This window comes from Folsomia candida, unplaced genomic scaffold, assembly GCF_002217175.1.
Source record: "Folsomia candida strain VU population unplaced genomic scaffold, ASM221717v1 Fcan01_Sc038, whole genome shotgun sequence".
NCBI classification, from domain to species: domain Eukaryota; kingdom Metazoa; phylum Arthropoda; class Collembola; order Entomobryomorpha; family Isotomidae; genus Folsomia; species Folsomia candida.
Window position 1 is genome coordinate 839,821 of NW_019091230.1, and position 19,777 is coordinate 859,597.

At 35.6% G+C, this 19,777-nt stretch overlaps 3 protein-coding genes across 8 annotated transcripts; all 3 read left to right on the top strand.

Annotated features, from left to right (window-relative positions):
• The first annotated feature begins 569 nt into the window (after positions 1-569).
• Positions 570-4,468, top strand: LOC118439529. The gene is made up of 4 exons (XM_035860921.1): positions 570-954; positions 2,146-2,195; positions 2,652-2,960; positions 4,303-4,468. The coding sequence occupies exons 1-3, from the start codon at positions 645-647 to the stop codon at positions 2,928-2,930; spliced, it is 639 nt and encodes a 212-aa protein (XP_035716814.1). The 5' UTR covers positions 570-644; the 3' UTR covers positions 2,931-2,960; positions 4,303-4,468.
• Positions 4,469-10,002: 5,534 nt separating this feature from the next.
• LOC110861189 (protein Skeletor, isoforms B/C) lies at positions 10,003-11,408 on the top strand. Its single transcript, XM_022110298.2, has 4 exons — positions 10,003-10,388; positions 10,592-10,757; positions 11,108-11,135; positions 11,221-11,408. Exons 1-4 carry the CDS (start codon positions 10,108-10,110, stop codon positions 11,343-11,345), a joined length of 600 nt encoding a protein of 199 aa, XP_021965990.1. The 5' UTR covers positions 10,003-10,107; the 3' UTR covers positions 11,346-11,408.
• Positions 11,409-12,940: 1,532 nt separating this feature from the next.
• On the top strand, positions 12,941-16,594 carry LOC110861150 (platelet-derived growth factor receptor alpha). Of its 6 annotated transcripts, none has more exons than XM_035844497.1 (10): positions 12,947-13,513; positions 13,576-13,675; positions 13,770-13,855; positions 13,931-14,207; positions 14,275-14,559; positions 14,620-14,728; positions 14,796-14,898; positions 14,968-15,090; positions 15,524-15,739; positions 15,801-15,942. In XM_035844497.1, the coding sequence occupies exons 1-9, from the start codon at positions 13,313-13,315 to the stop codon at positions 15,704-15,706; spliced, it is 1,467 nt and encodes a 488-aa protein (XP_035700390.1). In that variant the 5' UTR covers positions 12,947-13,312; the 3' UTR covers positions 15,707-15,739; positions 15,801-15,942. The 6 variants fall into 6 exon arrangements, with proteins under 6 accessions (XP_035700391.1, XP_035700390.1, XP_035700389.1 ...); XM_035844496.1 differs by having other exon boundaries at positions 12,949-13,510; positions 15,636-15,739; positions 15,801-16,594; XM_035844495.1 differs by having other exon boundaries at positions 12,952-13,513; positions 15,636-15,739; positions 15,801-16,594.
• Positions 16,595-19,777: the final 3,183 nt, after the last annotated feature.

Here is a 19,777-nt window from a genome sequence, read left to right on the forward strand (position 1 = left end):
ATTTTAATGAATAGCGTTGTAAAATAAATCAATTGGTTGCACAAGTCATGATTGGCGAAGTTATTAATTTTGGTTGGAATAATCCATATTTTCGTTGGATGGTATAAATAACTTCTTTGCGAAAAAATCGGAGCTAGACTGTTGTTACATATGTACTGTACATATGTGTACCTAAGTGCACAACACGGTTGGCATTTCTATGTACACATTACGAGAGAAATCAGTCGAAAAACTGACTAAATAAGATTCGTGTGGAGTCAGTATTTCGATATGTATGTACGATTCTTGTGACAAGGCCCTAAGCCCTGACCTACATACCTAGATAGATATGTATGTATGTACGTACATAAATAAGTACAATATATATCTTTACGTATGTATGGTACATGTTTACTACAGTAACGTTACATTATTGTCATAGTCACACCATCAACCGCAAGGTTGACTACTGCCTGCGGCATTACTAAAATTGTGAGCCCTTTTGGGTACTTATGTATGTACATATACCCAAATCATATCATGCCCTCATATTTATTTCAACATAAAGTCACTTGGCACAATAAAGGCCATCAAGGACTTCACAGTATCAAACTTTTCCCCCCCAGAGCAACAACAGCCTTTGCCTTACTCAATATCTGTTTAAAATGCACTTTAAGAAAATCTCCTTACTTACCCTATTCGTATTTATCTTCGGGAACATTGGAGGAATTGTTACTGAAGAAAATGTCGCCTTACACTTGGCTTCCGATTGTTATCACCAAATTGGAAAGAATTTTTATCTTGACTACAACTCCGAACTTTCCCCATTGTATTCCAACAAAACTCCCACAATTGCAAAATTTTCGTTGAACGTGGAACTTGCAACTATTTTCGGTTCTATTAAAAGAGCAACTGCTAGCGCGACGATGCTGTGGGAATGGAACGACCCGAGATTAGCGTGGGGAATGGGAAGCGGTAAGTCTGGTGGTTTAGTTATTTACACTCTTAGAAATCCGGTATAAAATCACACCAAGTGGTACATATTAATATACGACTCTACCAAAGTAGTGTTGATACGTAACGCTGTGAAATGATAGCTCAGTATTAATGTTTTACCGAATGGGTAGCAAATATTTTAGGGTATAGTATAATTTGATGTAATAGAAATCGGTAGCAGCGTTAATACCGAGAAATCAGTACCTTCATGTCTGCACCAGATTTCTAACAGTCTATGAAAAAAATTCATGTGTTTACTCGACCCGTTTCCAAACTTCTTGATCTAAATGTACATCCTCTAAACAAGGTTGTAACCGGTCATACGTGAAAATGGAATTAATCAGCCCCCGACTTACAATGCGATGGTGTGAAGTGTAACCCTCCGATTTGGCTGAAATTTTGAAATTAGGTAGTCCAAGTCAGTACAACTAACGTTTCTTCAGCCAGTTTGTGCGATGGTTGGAGTTACTCAAAATATTTGAGGTCAAAGTTGAAAAAACGGCTGACTTTTTTCAGGTGGAGTGAGAAAACTCCACTTCCATTCTCTCCTCCTCGCATTGATTCTCACTCCGAAAAATAATTCATTTCATCAATTTTAAATTTAATTTATTATAGAAAAACATTAATTATTCATTGCACATGGGTCTTGGTCTTTGTTTTCAAATGATTTGAAAAACAAAATAACCAACGGTTTCGAAATGGAAAGTAAGTTAAGTTTTTCCATGCTTATTTGCCGTTAATGAATTTATATTTATATTAATGTTTGTATGAATGTTTAATGCAAAGAAGTAAAAATCTCACTTATTCAATTATGAATTAAATTAAGCGAGCATGAGGCGTGTTAATTCCTATTTAAGTAATGTTTTATTTTGGTTATTTTGCATCACTGCTTATGCTTGTTTATGAAGGCGTATGTGTGAGAAACTGAATAAAATCAATGCGAGGGGAAGAGAATGGAAGTGGAGTTTTCTCACTCCGCCTGAAAAAAGTCGGCCGTTTTTTCAACTTTGACCTCAAATATTTTGAGTAACTCCAACCATCGCACAAACTGGCTGAAGAAACGTTGGTTGTATTGACTTGGACCACCTAATTTCAAAATTTCAGCCAAATCGGAGGGTTACACTTCACACCATCGCATTGTTAGACACATCTGGTTGCCTCAATTTGCAGATTCAACTTATCGAGAGGAGATGTTTACCATTATTGGGAGAAATGGAGAGGTACATAAGTTACCACAAAACAAATTGTTTCCTGACAAAGGAACTCTACCAGCGTGTTCGCTCAGATTTTGAGTAAGCTAGTGTCCATCGATTACAAATTTGATTAATATGAAATTCACAAAAGAAATGTACTATGTACACATCTCCCAATGCCCATGTTTGGCAAATTTGCTTGCATCTGAGGACAAGGTAACCCGCAGTAAGTCTGGAAAGCGTAAAGTCTGTCACTTTATGAAGGTTGTCTCCTCTTCAAATGCAAACGTTTCTGCCAAACCGAAGGATTGGCAGGTGTGTAGTGTATTTCTTTTGTGAATTTCATATTAATCCAATCTAGCATTGATGGACACCATTTTAATCAAAATCGAAGCGAATCCGCTAGTAGATCTCGATTGTTAGCTAGTTTAAGAAAACAATTAGTAGAATTTTAGCTCATGTGTCACTCGAATTTTCATCCAGATTTCCCGTAAAACCAAGCAGAGTTACATTAACCTTGACCTTACACGGATTAACGGCACCGAGGTTACAGCATCCTTCGACCTCGTACCGAAAGAGTTTAGTGATCAGGTCATATTCGAGTGGCGTCGTAAGAACCCTGTAACAATAGCGCCACAAGTTCTGAACGAGTATCGAATGACCATTACAGCAAACACGTACAAAATTAGTGATGACGTTGGGGCCTTGGGAAAGTTGAAAAAGATTTGTTTAAAGGCTCTGGTTTCTTTTGTTAGAATTTAAGCATGAAAACACTTGAAAAAATTGCTGCCTGTTTGTTAAACAATATATCAAGTGTCCCCACAAAGAAAGTGTCAAGTTTCCCCTTGTTTTTTCAACCATTTACAAATTAATTTTGGATATGTAAAAAATAGGCAAAATAGGAAAATTTGATAAGCTTTCTAAAACTGAAAGCAGAATTTGATTATCTCTGTTCGTTAAAAAATGACAAAATTAGGGGGAAGTGGAAAAATTATTTTGCCACTCAGTCAAAAAAATGTTTTTCTCGAAGCGGAAAATGGCTCGTGACCACTTCATTCTTCAAGGGATGCCCCGGACAAAATTAGTCATACGCTAGACATATCTAAGGATCGTGAAAATGCAAAATGTAAAATTTTTCTTTGTCAACCTGTCCGCCAGGAGACCAATATTCTCACGCGAAACGTGAAAAAATCTTTTTGACGCAACCCCAACATACCCATAAGGGTTGAACCCAGACAACTAAAAATTTCAAAAACCTATCTTCACAAGATCAAAGCCAATAACATGGGCTTCAAAACTTGCAACACTAAAACCGCGACAAAATACAATGAAGATAAAAAAGCTGGAGCTAAATCATTTTGTGGAAAACTTATGGAGAAAATGTTAAAATTGACTCTCAGAAGTTTCTCGTCGTGGATGATGAAAACCACTGCCCCGTTGACCTCGAAGCGTCAATGGTGCAATGTTCTACTCATGTTGAAGTAAAAATGACGTTCGTTCGAATTATAAATTCAAAGCCAAGCAAAATTTCCAATGAAATACATAAAATGGCTGTCCATGAGAGCATCTCCAATATACATATTTGCTTCAACCATGAATATGAACTTTGCACTTTATTTGAAAGAGTGTATCATCAAGAGATTGACCCCATCTATCAAAAACCAACACGTTTCATTTTGGCCTGACATGACTACGTGCCAGAATGCCAAAATAGTGACTGGGTACCATCGAGTTAAAAAAACTGATTTCGTCGAGAAAAAAAACATCGCTCCAAACGTACCTTAATGTCGGTCCATTGAAAGATTTTGGGCACTAATTGCGTAACAATATACTTAGAAACAAAGCACACCAAGAAATTTCTAAAAATTTCAACGGCTATTGAGAAAGTCATTATAGAAGTTGATGAAACGAGTGGCAAAGCACTCATTAGAGGTGCTCGACAAAGTCGGCTCTCCACCGGCATCCAAGATGTATTTTGACCATTGAAGGACAAAAAAACTTCGGTATACCGAAACTCATCATTAGTATAACACAAAAGTTTCATTAAATTTGATTCACGCATTCATTTTTACTGGTCTAAAACGTTCTGACACTTTCTTTCTGGGGACACTTAATAATCTGTGTATTTATTAAGTTTGATAATGATCATGGACTTACATACATGTTTACCTATATATATATATATTTTCATCAGGTTTATTCAATGTTAAACTTTTGGTGTTATTGTTGCGATGCTTATTTGTTCAGATATTTGTGAAGGATAAGCAATCGGAGAAATAAATCTTTAGACTTTTTGAAAATTATCTTGTGGGCATTTCTTGTTTAGTTAATCGTAGTTAAAATTTCGGTTTGAATGTATGGAATTCAGCCAATAATGCCTGAAGTAACGAAAGCAATTATCCTCATGCAGGAAAAATATATTATCAAGGAAATTAAAACCCATATGGATTAAATAAATAGTTCAGTAAAATTCATCAACTGGGAAAGCATTTTTTATTTTTTATGTAGATATCATTTACTTAAAACTTTAAGACTAATTAAAATTTGCAAGTATGTAGATATTCGTGATAAGGATAAGTTTCAATCACTTAAAACAGTTGTTCTCAGAAAGTATGTTTTGTTGAATTCTATTTACGTGTAGAGTAATAAATAGTTTTTAATCCTGATGAGATTATTAACAACATATAAAATTTATTAAAAAATATCGCTTCACATATTCCAAAAAGTACACAATTGTATGTATGTAGCTGTATCCGAATTAGAATGCTCACAACTGGCCACACACATACATGCATAAACATTCGAGTCTCGATTTTAACAATAATCACATTTTCACCACGAAAAAAAAACATTTTGGTAGAAATTTCAACAAATATTTAATGTGACAAGTAATATTCCAAATGTAAATACATACAGGCCTTCAAAGTCTAGATATGCAAATATATATACATTAAATGTAAGTTACATTAAATCTTTATAACGAATTAAGAAGAAAGGCAACGAATTTTAAAAAGTGGGCAGAATACACGTTACCATGAGTAACAGATAGACTACATAAATAATTGTTGACTCCAAAATCGTCTTAGGACTTAGTATTTTCGACACTAATTTTTAATCATGTCTTTTATCCACATTACAATGTGCACATTGAGTATAATTTCATTAACCTGCAGTGCCCAACCTGATGTGATTGATATTCAATATTATGCCACCATTCTCTAATCCCAATGTTTACTGCGATTTACAAATTTTGCACGATGGCATGAAGTTTTTCATCATTTGTTCACTCCGCGTTCCCGTCAAAATTGTGTACATGTCCAATTATATACCTCACATTAGATCAAACAGAGACTTCGAGGGTGCGCAACTGCCATCCCTTAATATCTTGCAGTCTCGTCTTCCTCCATGCAAGGTGACATTTATAGTAAGTTCATTTTTTACGGGAAATTCTCAGGAACAAATTTCATGGTCCATTCTAAAGAAATGGTTACAAATAACTTCAGAATATCACCTCTCTTACCAGAGACATTTTCCCGACCTCAAATCATACATACGCTCGCATAATACATTCGTGGTTATTATCTATACACGAAAGCCGGAATATTTTTATCGAGACGTACCCAATTACTTTTTCACCTACGAAGTCCCCTATGTCCACCTAAGCGTTCTTTTTGTTCACCAAGAGAAATATAACTTATGCCATATTCCGATCGAAATGTGGAATAAAGCTTGGTATCTATTAAGACGATCGTATTGGGCTAAATTTCGATGAATTATAAAACGATGAAGCCCACGAACGATTTTTCTGATTTTTTTATACGATATCAAACAACTTTCAAACTACCATTCCTGAAAATTTCAGGAATGGTACATGTCCACAAGTGGAGAAACAAATATTCTCCTGGGCTATGTTTAACACGTATTTAGATAGGCCAAAAACAAAAACGCAAATTAAAATACGAAGCCCACGAACGATTTTGTAAATATTTGCATATGTTGATGGTCATACTATTGGTGATTTTTCATCAAAGAATTTAAGATGGTACATTTCTAGATTTCGAGCAATAAATTCAAATGCATCAAAAAACAGGGAATAAAATGGAAACCATGCAAAATTACCACAGGTATTAATAAAATGGTAACCATGTTGCGCGTTGCTACCATTTTGCATAACATTTTCAATGCCTATACACCAAAGCCCGATAAGATAAAAACGGTAATTACATTCGTGGGTTGGAAGGGACTCAAACGGGTCCCTTCGAGTTATAGTAGACACACTGAATAATTGTTTGATAGTATAATCTGCCAAATCGTCAAGTTTTTAATCAATCGGGGTTCATTTGACGAAGTTGAAAATGAACAGACATACGAACAGACAGACTTGCAAACCGGTTCCCCAAGCCTTAAATCGGGGTATGAATCATTGAGCCCTATTTACTAATCAAAAACCACTGACAACCAACCGGATTTTGATAAAATATATTAGCCCAAAATATCGCCTTAATTACTGATCAGAATAATGCAAAATTCAAAGAAATTTAGCCCAAAACGATCACCGTAACAGATACCCTTCTTTGACCCTGAATTGCCACTTTATCACTAAAGACATTCCTATTCGCTATCTTCTCGAAGAAGACACAAGTTCCAAATTTATCAATTGGTGTTACAGGATGCCCTTTGGAGAAGATGTTTACCAAAAATATACAACTTCAAGTAACCCATTTGATCGAAGAAATAAATACTCGATAGCACATTTCGTTCAAGCCATAGTTACTAAAGCTAATGCCATGCTACATTTTGTACCTAGTGATGGGTCCTGCAATGCGATGACAGAATTCAAAATGAACGCACTAATTAATGGGTTTAACGGGGAATTAGTGGTCATAGTGACGGAAGTAAACGGCTTCGCATTTTTGTCGTGTTACACTGACAACTACGTATCATTTCAGTTTTACCTTGCCCCATTCCAGCCCGCCATGTGGTTGGTTTTAATCATCTCATTACTCGTGGTGATAAGCGTCTTATCCCTGAGTATAAGGTGGAGACGTGATCGGTTTTCATCACCGGCATGGTTATACACTTGTGGGACATTATTGGCCCAATGTTATGTTCCCGGAAGGAAGATTGAGATTCCCTATTTCCGCATCGTTTTCAGTATTTGGTGTCTTATGTTGGTGATTTTATCAAACGCGTATACCGGTTTAATTACGACCGAATTAAATTCCCCATTTCCTGCCTCCCATCCGGAAGTTTGGGAAGACCTTGTATGTAAAAAACTACCTAGTAGAGACGATAATTCAACTTCGATACGTGATACCGTAAACCAGCTAACGTCCTACGCGAAAATATTAATAAGAATTTTACAAACGCATGAAAGATTACCCACGTTCGGAACTGATAACTGTTTTCATTTTATATCATTGCCGGTGGAATATAGTGATGGATATCCAAGTTGGCTTATTTTCGTATTCTTTTTACTTGGCGAGGCTGAACGTATGAGCAGAAAAGTATTTACCAATTCGTTTATAGACAAGCAAATTCTTCTAAGCATCAACCTACTTTTGCCGCAGAATTACCATCATATTAAAGATTTTAATTACGGGACGAAGTATAATGATAGTACAGAGTTACAGAAAAATATTGAGCCCGAAGTGGTAGATTGTGGGAAAAAATCGGTTTTCGTTTCGCACGAAAATCTAGTCGAGGAAGAGTTCAGATTTTTGTCAAAGCAGTACGCTGGGAAAAAGTTTTACAGGGGGAGGGACATAATGGGCGGAAGTTGTTTAGTTAATGGACTAGTGTTCTCGTTGAAGGGGAAGAGATCCCGATTGCTGAGATATTTTTGGTATTTGGTGGATACCGGCGTTTATGGACGTATCGAGAAAGAATTGGGCGACAGGAGGTTACTATTTCGAAGGCCAGCACTTGCTGTTGGGAAGGAGAATGACATAGTGGTTCCACTAAGTTTGGGTGGAGCCATTGTTACCGTGTTCATATTGTCTGGTTTGTTAATTTTGTTGGCAGGAGTTGTGTTTATGATCGAAAATAAGTTACGGATCGGTAAATTTCTAAGACGTATTTTAGCTGAAATATACTTGTGTTTGGATCGAAGTAAACACCTGTACGCAAAATCTAGAAAACACAGGATGTAAAATTAACCAGAAGGGTAATTTTTGCTTGTAGCGAAAAGTAATTAATTAACAAATTAAAGTTGTCACGAAAGTAGTTGTACTTAAATCAATAGATCAAAATTTCTTACATCCTGGAGGAAAGCACTTAAGAAATTGAAATATTTACTTCAAAATCAGCCTTCTTACATTAGTTTATAGTATTGTCGATTAATACATATGGAGAAGAATATGTAAGCATGATGCTTCTGGATCTAAAACACTTTATATCTATATATGTGCACATAAAATAATTATAAGAAAGCTTTAGTTACTAAACACCTTCATTAAGAAGTCTCAATAAACATAAAATAAAAATTCAGAAAATGTTGCTCTGTTGCGAATTAAATTTTGGTGGGTTCGAAAGTTTAGGCAGATGTATATATAGGTATGCACATAACATGAAACTCTGGCTTCTGTGGCGCTATGACGTTTGGTAATTATCTAGTATGTATTGAGCTCAGATTAAACTATAAAATATTTTTAACATAAATACAATATCTAGACTTAACCAAACATCAGGAAGACATAGTTTCTTGGGATAAAATCTACAATTTCGGACCTATTTTAAAAACAAATGTTTGCGTGACTGTTTTTAATGTAACTACGGCATTTGTCATCAAAAGTATCTATTTTCTGCGTGGATTTCCGCTAATTTGTGTCACCCAACCAGATGTGATGGAAATTTCACCAGCATTTTCTTTTCCCAACTACCTGTATGTTTCATGGGATTTGCAAATTATGCATGATGGGATGAAATTGTTAAGCCTTTTTCGGCCTTTCAGAAAGCTTGGAAGCAACGGTAAATCTGTTAATTCATGTAATTATCACTCATTGACCTTATTGCTACCTAACACAATTTATGCCAGGTGTGCATGAAACAGATCTTCATTAATAAGCAAATTTGACGTCAGTGTTTCGTTGCTTACGGGTTTATTTCGGGTTGCATGATTTATTGCACTACAAATAAGCAAACTGCTAGAAATTCTAAGTGAAACAAAACAACAAAAAAATGCAGGAAATTCGTGCCATCTAGCCAAGCACCCCATGAATTAAACTGGCGGGAAGGATTTTCTTGCACGTTGTAAGAAGCGTCTCCACAAATAAAGTGTCAGAACGTTGTAGAGTGCAAAAACTGGAATCAAATGTAATGAAACTTTTGCGTAATACTAATGATAAGCATGCCGAAGGTTTTTATCCTTAGTTATCGAAATACGTCTTCCCCACAGGTGGAAGAAGGCTGTGTCGAGCACCTTTCAGGAGCGTTTTGCCACTATTTTTTTCCCAACCCCCATGACGAATTTCTCCATAACCGGCTGAAATGGTCCCAAATTTTTTGGTCTCCTTTTTACTTCGGATAGTATCTGTTACTTTATCCCCAAAATCTTGTCAGTTACATACATGTCCTAAATTAATTTCTAACTGATTCAACAGATATCTAGATATGGGGAAACTTGTCACTTTATTTGTGGGGACAATCCTTATTTCTTGCAAGTCAAAATACTTAGGTGTAGGAAACCACTTTCTTGCCATTATTTCTTGCACTTGATTACTTGCACCCGGAACACTGTTTGACGCATATTTATTTCCCACTTGGGTGACCCAGGTTGGGTCCCACTTGCGTGTCGTAGGTATTTACTGCTGAGGTATGAACATATGAACTGGTTCCCTAAACGAGTTAGTGAACCAGTCCATTTCATTTTCAGGTTGGTGTCAGGTACCAGCTCGTGCATACATATATTGTTCCATTTCTCACCTTTCCAATTTAGAAAATGTTAAAATTATTATTTACCTCCATAACCTTAAAATTAAGCTTGTTAATATTGCACTTGGATATTGCAAGTAGTAAAGGAATGGAGATTGGCAGAATGCATTCTTTTATGCACGGCGTCAAAGGCTATGTCTCAGTAATGGACGAGACCACGATCCAGATCAACGGATTGACCTATGATGGTGAAGGGCCCGGAAGTTGGTTCGTTGCTGGAAAGGGGGACGATTACATTAAGGAATTTGTAGATCTGGATGGAATTGTCGTGCCAGATGAGAAAAACAGGTGCTTAAAGATTTAACAAAGTTCAGACTCACTCTTTATTCTAAATTACGCCACTAATAAACAGGTCGAGATCGGAAGTTTTTAGCATAATTAAATTTTTGAGTGTGGCAAAAGTTAACTCTAGAGTAAAACCGCTAAATTTAACATAGTAGTCTTTCTATAACCTTACATATTAATTAGACATGTTTCTTTTACTACAAAAGGTGTACCCAATTACGACGATATTCCGGAGAAACTATCACCTTAACACTTCCCGGTAAAGTGACTGACTATGACTATTTGTCAATCTACTGTCTCAAATTCAACCACAACTTTGGCTATATTGGGTTTCCGGATGACATGAAGATTCCTGCAACGGAAAACAGTCAGGTAAGGAGAAAACTAAATAATCTACAAATAATAAAAGGACATACATATACATTACCAACGATAACTTCGGCTATAAATTTATTAAAAAATTATTAATAAAATTTAGCCGTAATAAATTTATTACGGCTGGTCGTAAATTTGTTAGCCTACATCTTATCCCAGGATTACAGTTAGTGCGAACTTGGTAACAAATTTATTATCACTTGGGAACAAGTTTATTACCATGGAGGTAGAGTCATAATATGTAGTCACCGACTGGTAATAGATATTACTGGATTATTTAGAGTGTTCAGATATCGCTAATTGTTAGTAACACTGGTAAATAAAATACTTGTTTTATGAAATTACAGTGGCGAACTCAAAAGAACGTGCAAGCATGTATGACAATATTTTAAACATTAATGTTCTACATTACTTACAAAAATCGGGATAACTTCAACATATTCATGGCTGACTTATCTAGGTGAGGGTGTGGACACGGACGCCGCGGAAAATAGGGAACCTACATGCGTTCCTTGGCCAGCTTGTTGGGACAAACCTGATGGTGATGAGGAAGACGATATTGATGGAGAAGATGATGAAGAATAAATTTAAGCTTTGTATTGGGTTTTGACGAATTAAAATCAATGTGTTAAGAGACTACTACTGGAATCTTATTGAGAAATTGTGTGCCATTGTTTCCCCTCACCAGCAGGAGCTTCATGTTATGTCGATAGATTTAGATTGTCGAATTGCCAAATGCTTTATTACATCTTCAAGAATTGCTTTTCTGAAAACAAGTTTAATCCCCAGATTAAATGGTACATAAATACGTTGAGTATGTGGTTTTTCCTTCGCGCACTATGATGATCTTTTATACTTGTTGCTGAGGTGTAAAGTTAAAGGGTTTACCATACGGAAAATAAGGACTACGAGACCCATCGGAATCTATGGGGGACTGATGTAGGATAATTTTTATGTTTGCAAGCAATCAACGGGAACTACGTTCCTAGTGACGACGCTAAATTAGACAATTGCCTCGGTGATGTCGTTTAGAATCAGTACTACATAATTAATAAACTTACATAAAGCCCAATGTAAAATTTTGTTTTCTTACATACACACGTGCATGTACGTATGTATGTTCATACGTAAATATGTAAATGTAATGATGTAACAAACTTGCATGACATGCACGTATGTAGCAAAATGTCTGTCGACACTGATAATTACGTTGCAATTTTTGTAGTTTATGTATATCGAAATACTTGATGCATACATACATACATACATTCTTTGCATAAATTTGTGAATTTTTGTATGCACCTTATGCTTACTCGTAGTACTGACAATTGTAAGTACAGGCAAATAGGTTGTTTGAATTCATAGTCTTATTTTTCCCCAAGAATTTAAACTGAGCGCTGGTGGTATCAGCATTTTTCCAGATCTTTCTTTGGTCAGTTAAAAACGTCAGTAGTAAGGTGAATGTATGTATGCGAGAGAGCATCAAGGAAGAGTCAGTAAAGTTTTGTCCAGTATTTAATTAAATTGGAATAATTAAATAAAGTAATTTGTTATTGCTCGATTGGCGTAAAATTAGAGTTTGAGTTTTTATACAATTTCATTTACACCACAGTAGTATTTTTAAGCAACGACCCAATCTTTTTAAGAAGTAGAACCTTTCAAGCTGGTAGTTAGTTTGGTTTTATAACACAGGTCAATGTATATTAAAGTATTTTTACGACTATTTCGCATTTAGTTATAAATACATACATACATCTCAAATATCTGGATAATTCTGTAAAATAAGATTTCAACGTATCAGGTAAATATCAATTTGTGTTCTATTTGTGTTTGAACTGGACTACTGGATTTTCTGGGCATTGCCACCAGCTTACACGGATGCCATTGTGGCGTTGATCAAGCCGAACTTAATTCCTCTATGGCTCGAAATCACTCCTTATCAGTTAAGCCAGATAAGTATGTAAATTGACCAATGTACGTATGCAAACGAAGTTATACGTGCAAACATATTCCGATCAGTAATACTATATTAAATATCCTCATTTATTGTAAATATGTATATATGTACCTTCGTAGGCGCCTGTCTTATTCCTTCGGCATTGACCATTATTTTACCCAGCATTTTAACAGCAAAAAAACATACATAGTTTCGAAAGATACATATTGCTCACTATTAGTTGTTATCGTGATATGAGGTCTGATAGAGTTTTTTTCGACGTCTGCTTTGTTTTTTTTTGTTCCCACTACAAAAACTTAATATATGTATTTTTGACTGATTGTGCTAATCTTCGAAATCGGTCTGAATTTTATAAATACTTAAGGATTCAATTATTTTTGTTAAAACACGTTTCATAGAAATGGTACCACGCAGAGATAAAATTTTCAACAAATTTGAGGTTTCATCCATCATTTTCATACATGGATTTGTTGCGTCGCCACCACCACCATTAATCAACATTCCATTGCCATGTTTAACATTACAAGGTATTTGTTTTGGGAGCTATCGAACAAACAAACTATTAACTAAATAGTTTGATCAACATACGAAAAACATGACGTTAATCTTGATCATTATCACAATAATGTATGATAAAAGTAGTGCAATAACCCTTTCCTGGCTAAGCCATTCATTGTGCGACGATTCACGAATCACCATCTCAATAATGGGGCTCAATTATAAAAATCTGATATTACAGCCGTGCATGGGACTGTTCCTGCGTGGGGCTGTGAAAGCTGCAGCAGTGGTTGAAGTTGTAGGCATATTTTTCAAATTACTTACGCTTGGGTGAAATAAAGATGGTTTCGTAATTTTCAGGGTGTCAGCCTTGTAATGATAATTATGGCTACAGTCGACTACGCCAACCACTTAGAAATAGTTTGGAGTAAGAAGGACTCTAATGTCTCACAGTTTTGTGGTATCAAATCAATATTACGCAATTCATATGCAATTTCCTTCGTTGTATAATTATAAACCTTAATTGATGTTATGCTACATTTGTTGTTGAGTAGGTTACATGCTAAGTTGGATCTTCTGCTATTTCTATAGGCTTGTTACAATTGGCTTGGCAATTCGATTATTGATGATAGTTTCTAAGGTTGGCATCTCAAATCTTTTTTACCATTTATTATTATTATATGTATGTTATATGTACGAGTAACACTTTTCACAGAGAGATAGAAAAGCTTTGAAATGGTGGTTGGTCCAGTCCGCTTTCTTGTATATCATTTGGTTCTGCTGTTTCATCATTAACGCGCATCACGGACTTTTCTACACTAGAGTTTCATTTGTTACTTTAATCTTACTAGCAATTTACAAGCTATACTTCTTTTGGACAGTTGTTTCGTTTAATATAGAAATTGGAAGGAATGGGTCGATCGACCCAGCACTTCGTGTCTTGTCAGACGAAGATTTGGACGACTTCTTTAGCAGTAATCAGGCTAATAGACGTAATTGCTTGCCTAAAAATAATACGAACGTTGTATCAAATTTAAATATGCTTTGGCCACATTTTAGACCAACGTTACAATAAAACGTTTGAAATCTCGTTCAATGATTTGGCCTTTGACACGAATCCTCCACTGGGCAGCGGTGCTTTTGGAATTGTGTACAAGGCATCATTAACAAGACGCCACGTGGATTCTGTGTCGACTCAAATTGTTGCCCTAAAGACGGTTTTACCCTCTCCAGACGTCACATTTCTTAAATCTTTACTACGGGAATTGCAAGTTCTGAATTTTATAGGAAGTCATGAAAATATAGTAAACTTAGTGGGTGCTTGTACGTCGGAAGTGAAGAGAAGTATGTTGCCATAAGCTGTTCAAGATGAAATAGAAATTTGTACGATTTTTTGTTGTCTAGGAAAGTTGTACTTCGTCATGGAATACTGTGCGTATGGTAGCATCAAGTCGTATTTGAGAAAAAATCGTGAAGCCTTCATAAACAAAGAAGCATGCGACCTTATAAACAGGTACTCGATTCTTGTAAAATATTATCTTATTTATTAAGTAATCCGTATTTCGGTTTGACTTACACAGGGATTACATTTCATGGGAAAGCCCGAAAACCATTACCATTCAGGATTTAATCACATGGGCATTTGAAACAGCGAATGGCATGGAATATATTGCCGGCAAACATGTGTGTTCAAGAATTTGAAATGGGCTTATGTAAATGCATATGTTGATTTACATTTAATCAATATAACAGGCCATACACGGCGATATTTCGTCGAGGAACGTTTTACTCAATTTAATGAGAACAGCCAAAGTTGCGGATTTTGGGTTATCTCGACAACTGTATCGTTACACCACTTTTACGAAACATGAAAACGTAGGCTTTGAACGATTTCATAATTCTTAAGGCTCTACTTCTTTTTCATCGAGTGTTTTGCCTCAGTCAACCCTTGCTAAATGTCTTTATATACAATTTCTAAAATGGGATCAAATTCATGAGTCTTAAGACAAATGGGACTTTTGATATTTTAATTTAAAGCTAATTTTTGTTACTACAAAACCTTGGTGTTTTTAAAAAAAATAGAAAATTCATTTACTATTTTTGCACACTAAATTTCTTCAAAGACGAATCTTCTATTTTTTAAAACACCAAAGTTTTGTAGTACCGAAAACTAGCTTTACATTAAAATATCAAAAGTCCTATTTATCTCAACGCTCATGAAGTTGATATGTAGCATTTGAGAAATTACATCGAAAAACATTGAAGAAGGGTTGAGTGAGATTAAGATCATGACAATTTTTCTGTCAAGAAACCTTCACCATGGAAATGGATGGCAATCGAATCATTAGTAGATTCGGAGTATTCAACACAGTCTGACGTGTGGTCATTTGCTCTGACCGTTTGGGAATATTTTTCCTTAGGAGTGTCTCCCTATCCGGGGAGAGATCTGTCCGACTGCTTTCATTCAACGATTAAAAAATGGAGAAATTAAGCCTGACCAGCCAACACTAATGACAAACGAGATGTAATAAGTATCCTTATTAAAAATACGATTCGAGCTAAAATTTTTTTATCTATATTTGCAGTTACGAGGAACTATGTAAATGCTGGGTTATGAATCCGAAGTCTAGACCGTCATTTACAGAATTAAAATTATTTTTCGCTAAACAAATTTTGCGCAGTATTTCTAATACTGATGTACTTCCTCGGGCAACAGCTCGAATTGATCCGAATATGACCGCACAGCCCTACTTGATTGTTGGAGACGCAGCCATACACATATGATTTTTATTGGAATTTCGAATACGCCCAGGGAACTGATGATACATGACTGTGTACATACATGTGCGACAATTTTTCTTAGGGTAAGCATACATTGGTTGATCGTTGTTCCAAATGATATCTGCAATGTCAGCGATAAATATCAAAAATCAATTTTCAACATTATCCAACATTTGACCTCGTCCACAGGGGCACAGATCCCCCACGTTAATAGTTTGTCGTTAAAAGCATAGCCTACGATAAGATCCAGGATCACTTACACTAATTAATGTTTACCACTGCTAGTGTAATTGGCAATCACCTTAAAACCATAGTACCTCTAGTTGTCATGAATGCAATCGTGTTTAAACAACAGATCATAGTTCTTACACCCCAGGTGAAAGCACTTATGGAATTGAAATATATAATTCAAAATCCTGCTTCTTATATTAGTTTATACTAGCTTCGATTATTATGGTGTATGTAAGCATGAAGCTTCTGGATCAGAAACTCTTTGAACACATGGACACATAAAGTACATAGTTATAAGTAAGCTTTACAGATATTTTTTAAACACTGTCATTAAGAAATCTCAATAAATATTAAATGCAATTTGAAATAATGTTTCCTCCATGCCGAACTTAAGTTTTACGGGTTAGCTTGTTTAATCAAATGCACATATATACATATATTTAACATGAAACACTGTATACTTAGTTATGACGCCTGGGAAATAGTATTGAGCTCGGATTACTCTAGAAAATATTTTTAAGGTATAATTTTTAGCTTTAAACAAGCATCAGGAAGACAGCTTTTTAGGCCTACATCTAAATACAATTTCTGACCTACAGACATATTTTGAAAACCAATATTTTCTAAACTGCTTGTAACATAACTATGGTGTTTGTCATCAGAATTATCTATTTTCTGAGCGGGTTTCCACTACTCTGTGTCACAAGGTACGATATGATAGATATTTCACCGGCATTTTCTCTTCCCCATGTCCCGCACGTTTCATGCGATTTGCAAATCATGCACGACGGGATGAATTTTTTCAACCTTGTTTCCTATAACATTCCTGCAACACTAATGCACTTGACCAAATATCAACTCAACATATGCGAGTACCCTTCATTTAAAGACCCCAACCTACCATCCATAAATATCTTGCAGTCAAGATTCCCTCGCTGCAAGGTAACCTTCATAGTTAGTTCTTTTTTCATGAAAAACATGTCACGCCATATTCTCGAGAAATGGTTGAAAATAGCGTCAGAATATCGTATGTCTTACAACACTTATTTGCCCGAATTTCTTAAATCCTACCTACCCACGAATACTTTTGTCATCTTGATCTATTCTGGAACACGGGAAGAATTTTATCACGAAATTGACAAGTACTTTGTATGGTACGTAACTAATGCTAACTTCGTTCACTTCAGTGTACTTTATATTACCAAGGTGAAATATAGGTTATGTCATATCAAACTTGGAACAACTCGTGAAATGCATAACCCCAACTGCAACGTTATCAGCAGTGATATGAACGAAAATCTTGACTCATTGGTCCACACAGACGATAGTTTTTCCAATTTGATCACCTGGTGTTACATGGTGCCCCGGAAGGATTGGCTTAAACTAGATTTGGCCTGGTTTTCATCATTAAATCAAATTAATCCATTTAACCGTGAAACTAGCTACTCCATGCAGCATCTCATCCAACTCGTATTTAGGAAAGCCAATTTCACCTTAAAATTCCAACCAAGTGACGACTTCTGCTATGAAATGCCGGAATTTAAAGTCAATTCACAAATAGACACTTTTGATATTAAGCTTGCTTGGACTTCAATCCTACTAGTGACGAAAATCAATGGATATTCGTATTTGTCATGTTACGCTGATAAATATATATCTTTTCAGTTTTATTTGGCTCCATTTAAGCCCGCTATGTGGTCAGTTTTGATCATCTCATTCTTCATGGTGATCAGCGTTTTGTCCCTGAGTATAAAGTGGAAACGTGACCGATTTTCCACACCGGCATGGTTATACGCTTTCGGTACATTATTAGCCCAATGTTATGTGCCTGGAAGGAAGATTGAAATTCCCTACTTCCGCATCGTTTTTAGTGTTTGGTGTCTTATGTTGGTAATTTTATCAAACGCGTACACCGGTTTGATTACGACCGAATTAAATTCTCCACTTCCTGCTTCCCATCCAGAAGTGTGGGAGGATCTTGCTTGTAAAAAGTTACCAAATCTTACAGACAACTCCACCTCAGTACGCGTGATTATGGAGGGAATTAAATCTCATGTTAATGAATTGTGGAGAATGGGCATTATGCGGGAAAAGGTAACAATTTCCAGTGAAGTAAACTGTTTCCGTCTGTTGTCGTTGCCTCACGAATACTATCCGGATGGTTCTCCAAGTTGGCCTAAATTCGTGACGTTTTTATTTAAGCAGATACTAATTGGAGACAGTTCAAAACTTGCAGGCACAACGGATTCCTATGTCGATAAGAAATTACGTCTCAGTCTTAACCTTGTCATGCCAGGCATCCAACATCACACTCAGGGTTACAACTATGGCAAGATATATAATGATTCCACTGAATTGCAGAAAAGTGTGGAAAAAGAAGTAGTAGATTGTGACAGTAAAACAGCTTTTGTTTCAGAAGCAGATTTGGTTGAGGAAGAGTACAGGTTTTTGACGAGGCATTACTTTTGGAAGAAATTTTATAAAGCGAGAAACATATTTAGTGGAAGTAGTTCAATTTACGGGCTAATCTTTCCGATCGCAGGGAAGAAATCGCTTGTAACGAGATATTTTTGGTATTTAATTGAGACGGGTATTTATGGACGAATCGAAAAAGAACTGGAGGAAAGGAGGTTCTTATTTAGAAAAGCAGCACTAAATGTTGACAAAGAAGAAGAAACGGTAGTTCCATTAAGTTTTGATGGATCTATAGTTACAGTGTTTATATTGTCGGGTTGCTTGGTGTTGTTGGCAGGAATTGTTTTCCTGAATGAAACTAAAGGAGGGATTTACATATGTTTAATGAATAGATGTCATGTAAGTTTTCGTTAAGTTAAATGCAATTGTGAACAAACTGAATGTAAAGTGAGCAAAAAGTGCACACGACAGATTATCACAAAGTACTAATCTTTATTCAATTTTGCATGAAAATCATTAATCAAATATAACTAAACTTCCAATTTAATTAGCAAGTTTGAATTCAGTGTTTTAAGATGGTCCCTTTTAGAATTATAAATAATAATATTCAATTCATAAATATAATTAAACTACTGTTCATGTGAAAAAAGTATGGCCCTAGAAATACTGAAAGGTTACCTGGCGGAATTTGTCTATTTTTCTTATTTTATCAATTACAGAAATTTATTTCAGTGTCAAAATTCAAACGTTGCTACGATATTCCTTAAAATTACGATAGCTGCCAGGTAACCTTTTAGAGAAATTTGGCTCGGCGAAGGCCACACTTTTTTCACATGAACAGTAGTTGATAAAAATGAGGAACTAGTGTTTTTGAAATATGTATGCTTCATTTTAGTAGAAATCCATTACCTACTAATCTGAGGATGAGTACATGCACGCATAAAAATGTAGTTTGAAATTGCCGTGTAATAAATAAAACAATGATACGATATAAAGTAATAATGTAATCCACTTCGTATATTTTCTGATTGGAAAAAGTCTAATAATAGTTTGCAGAGCGAAAAGAAATTAGCATAAGAAATCCACGGCTAACAAATTGGTATGACTATGTATGCAAATAGCTATGATGAATATG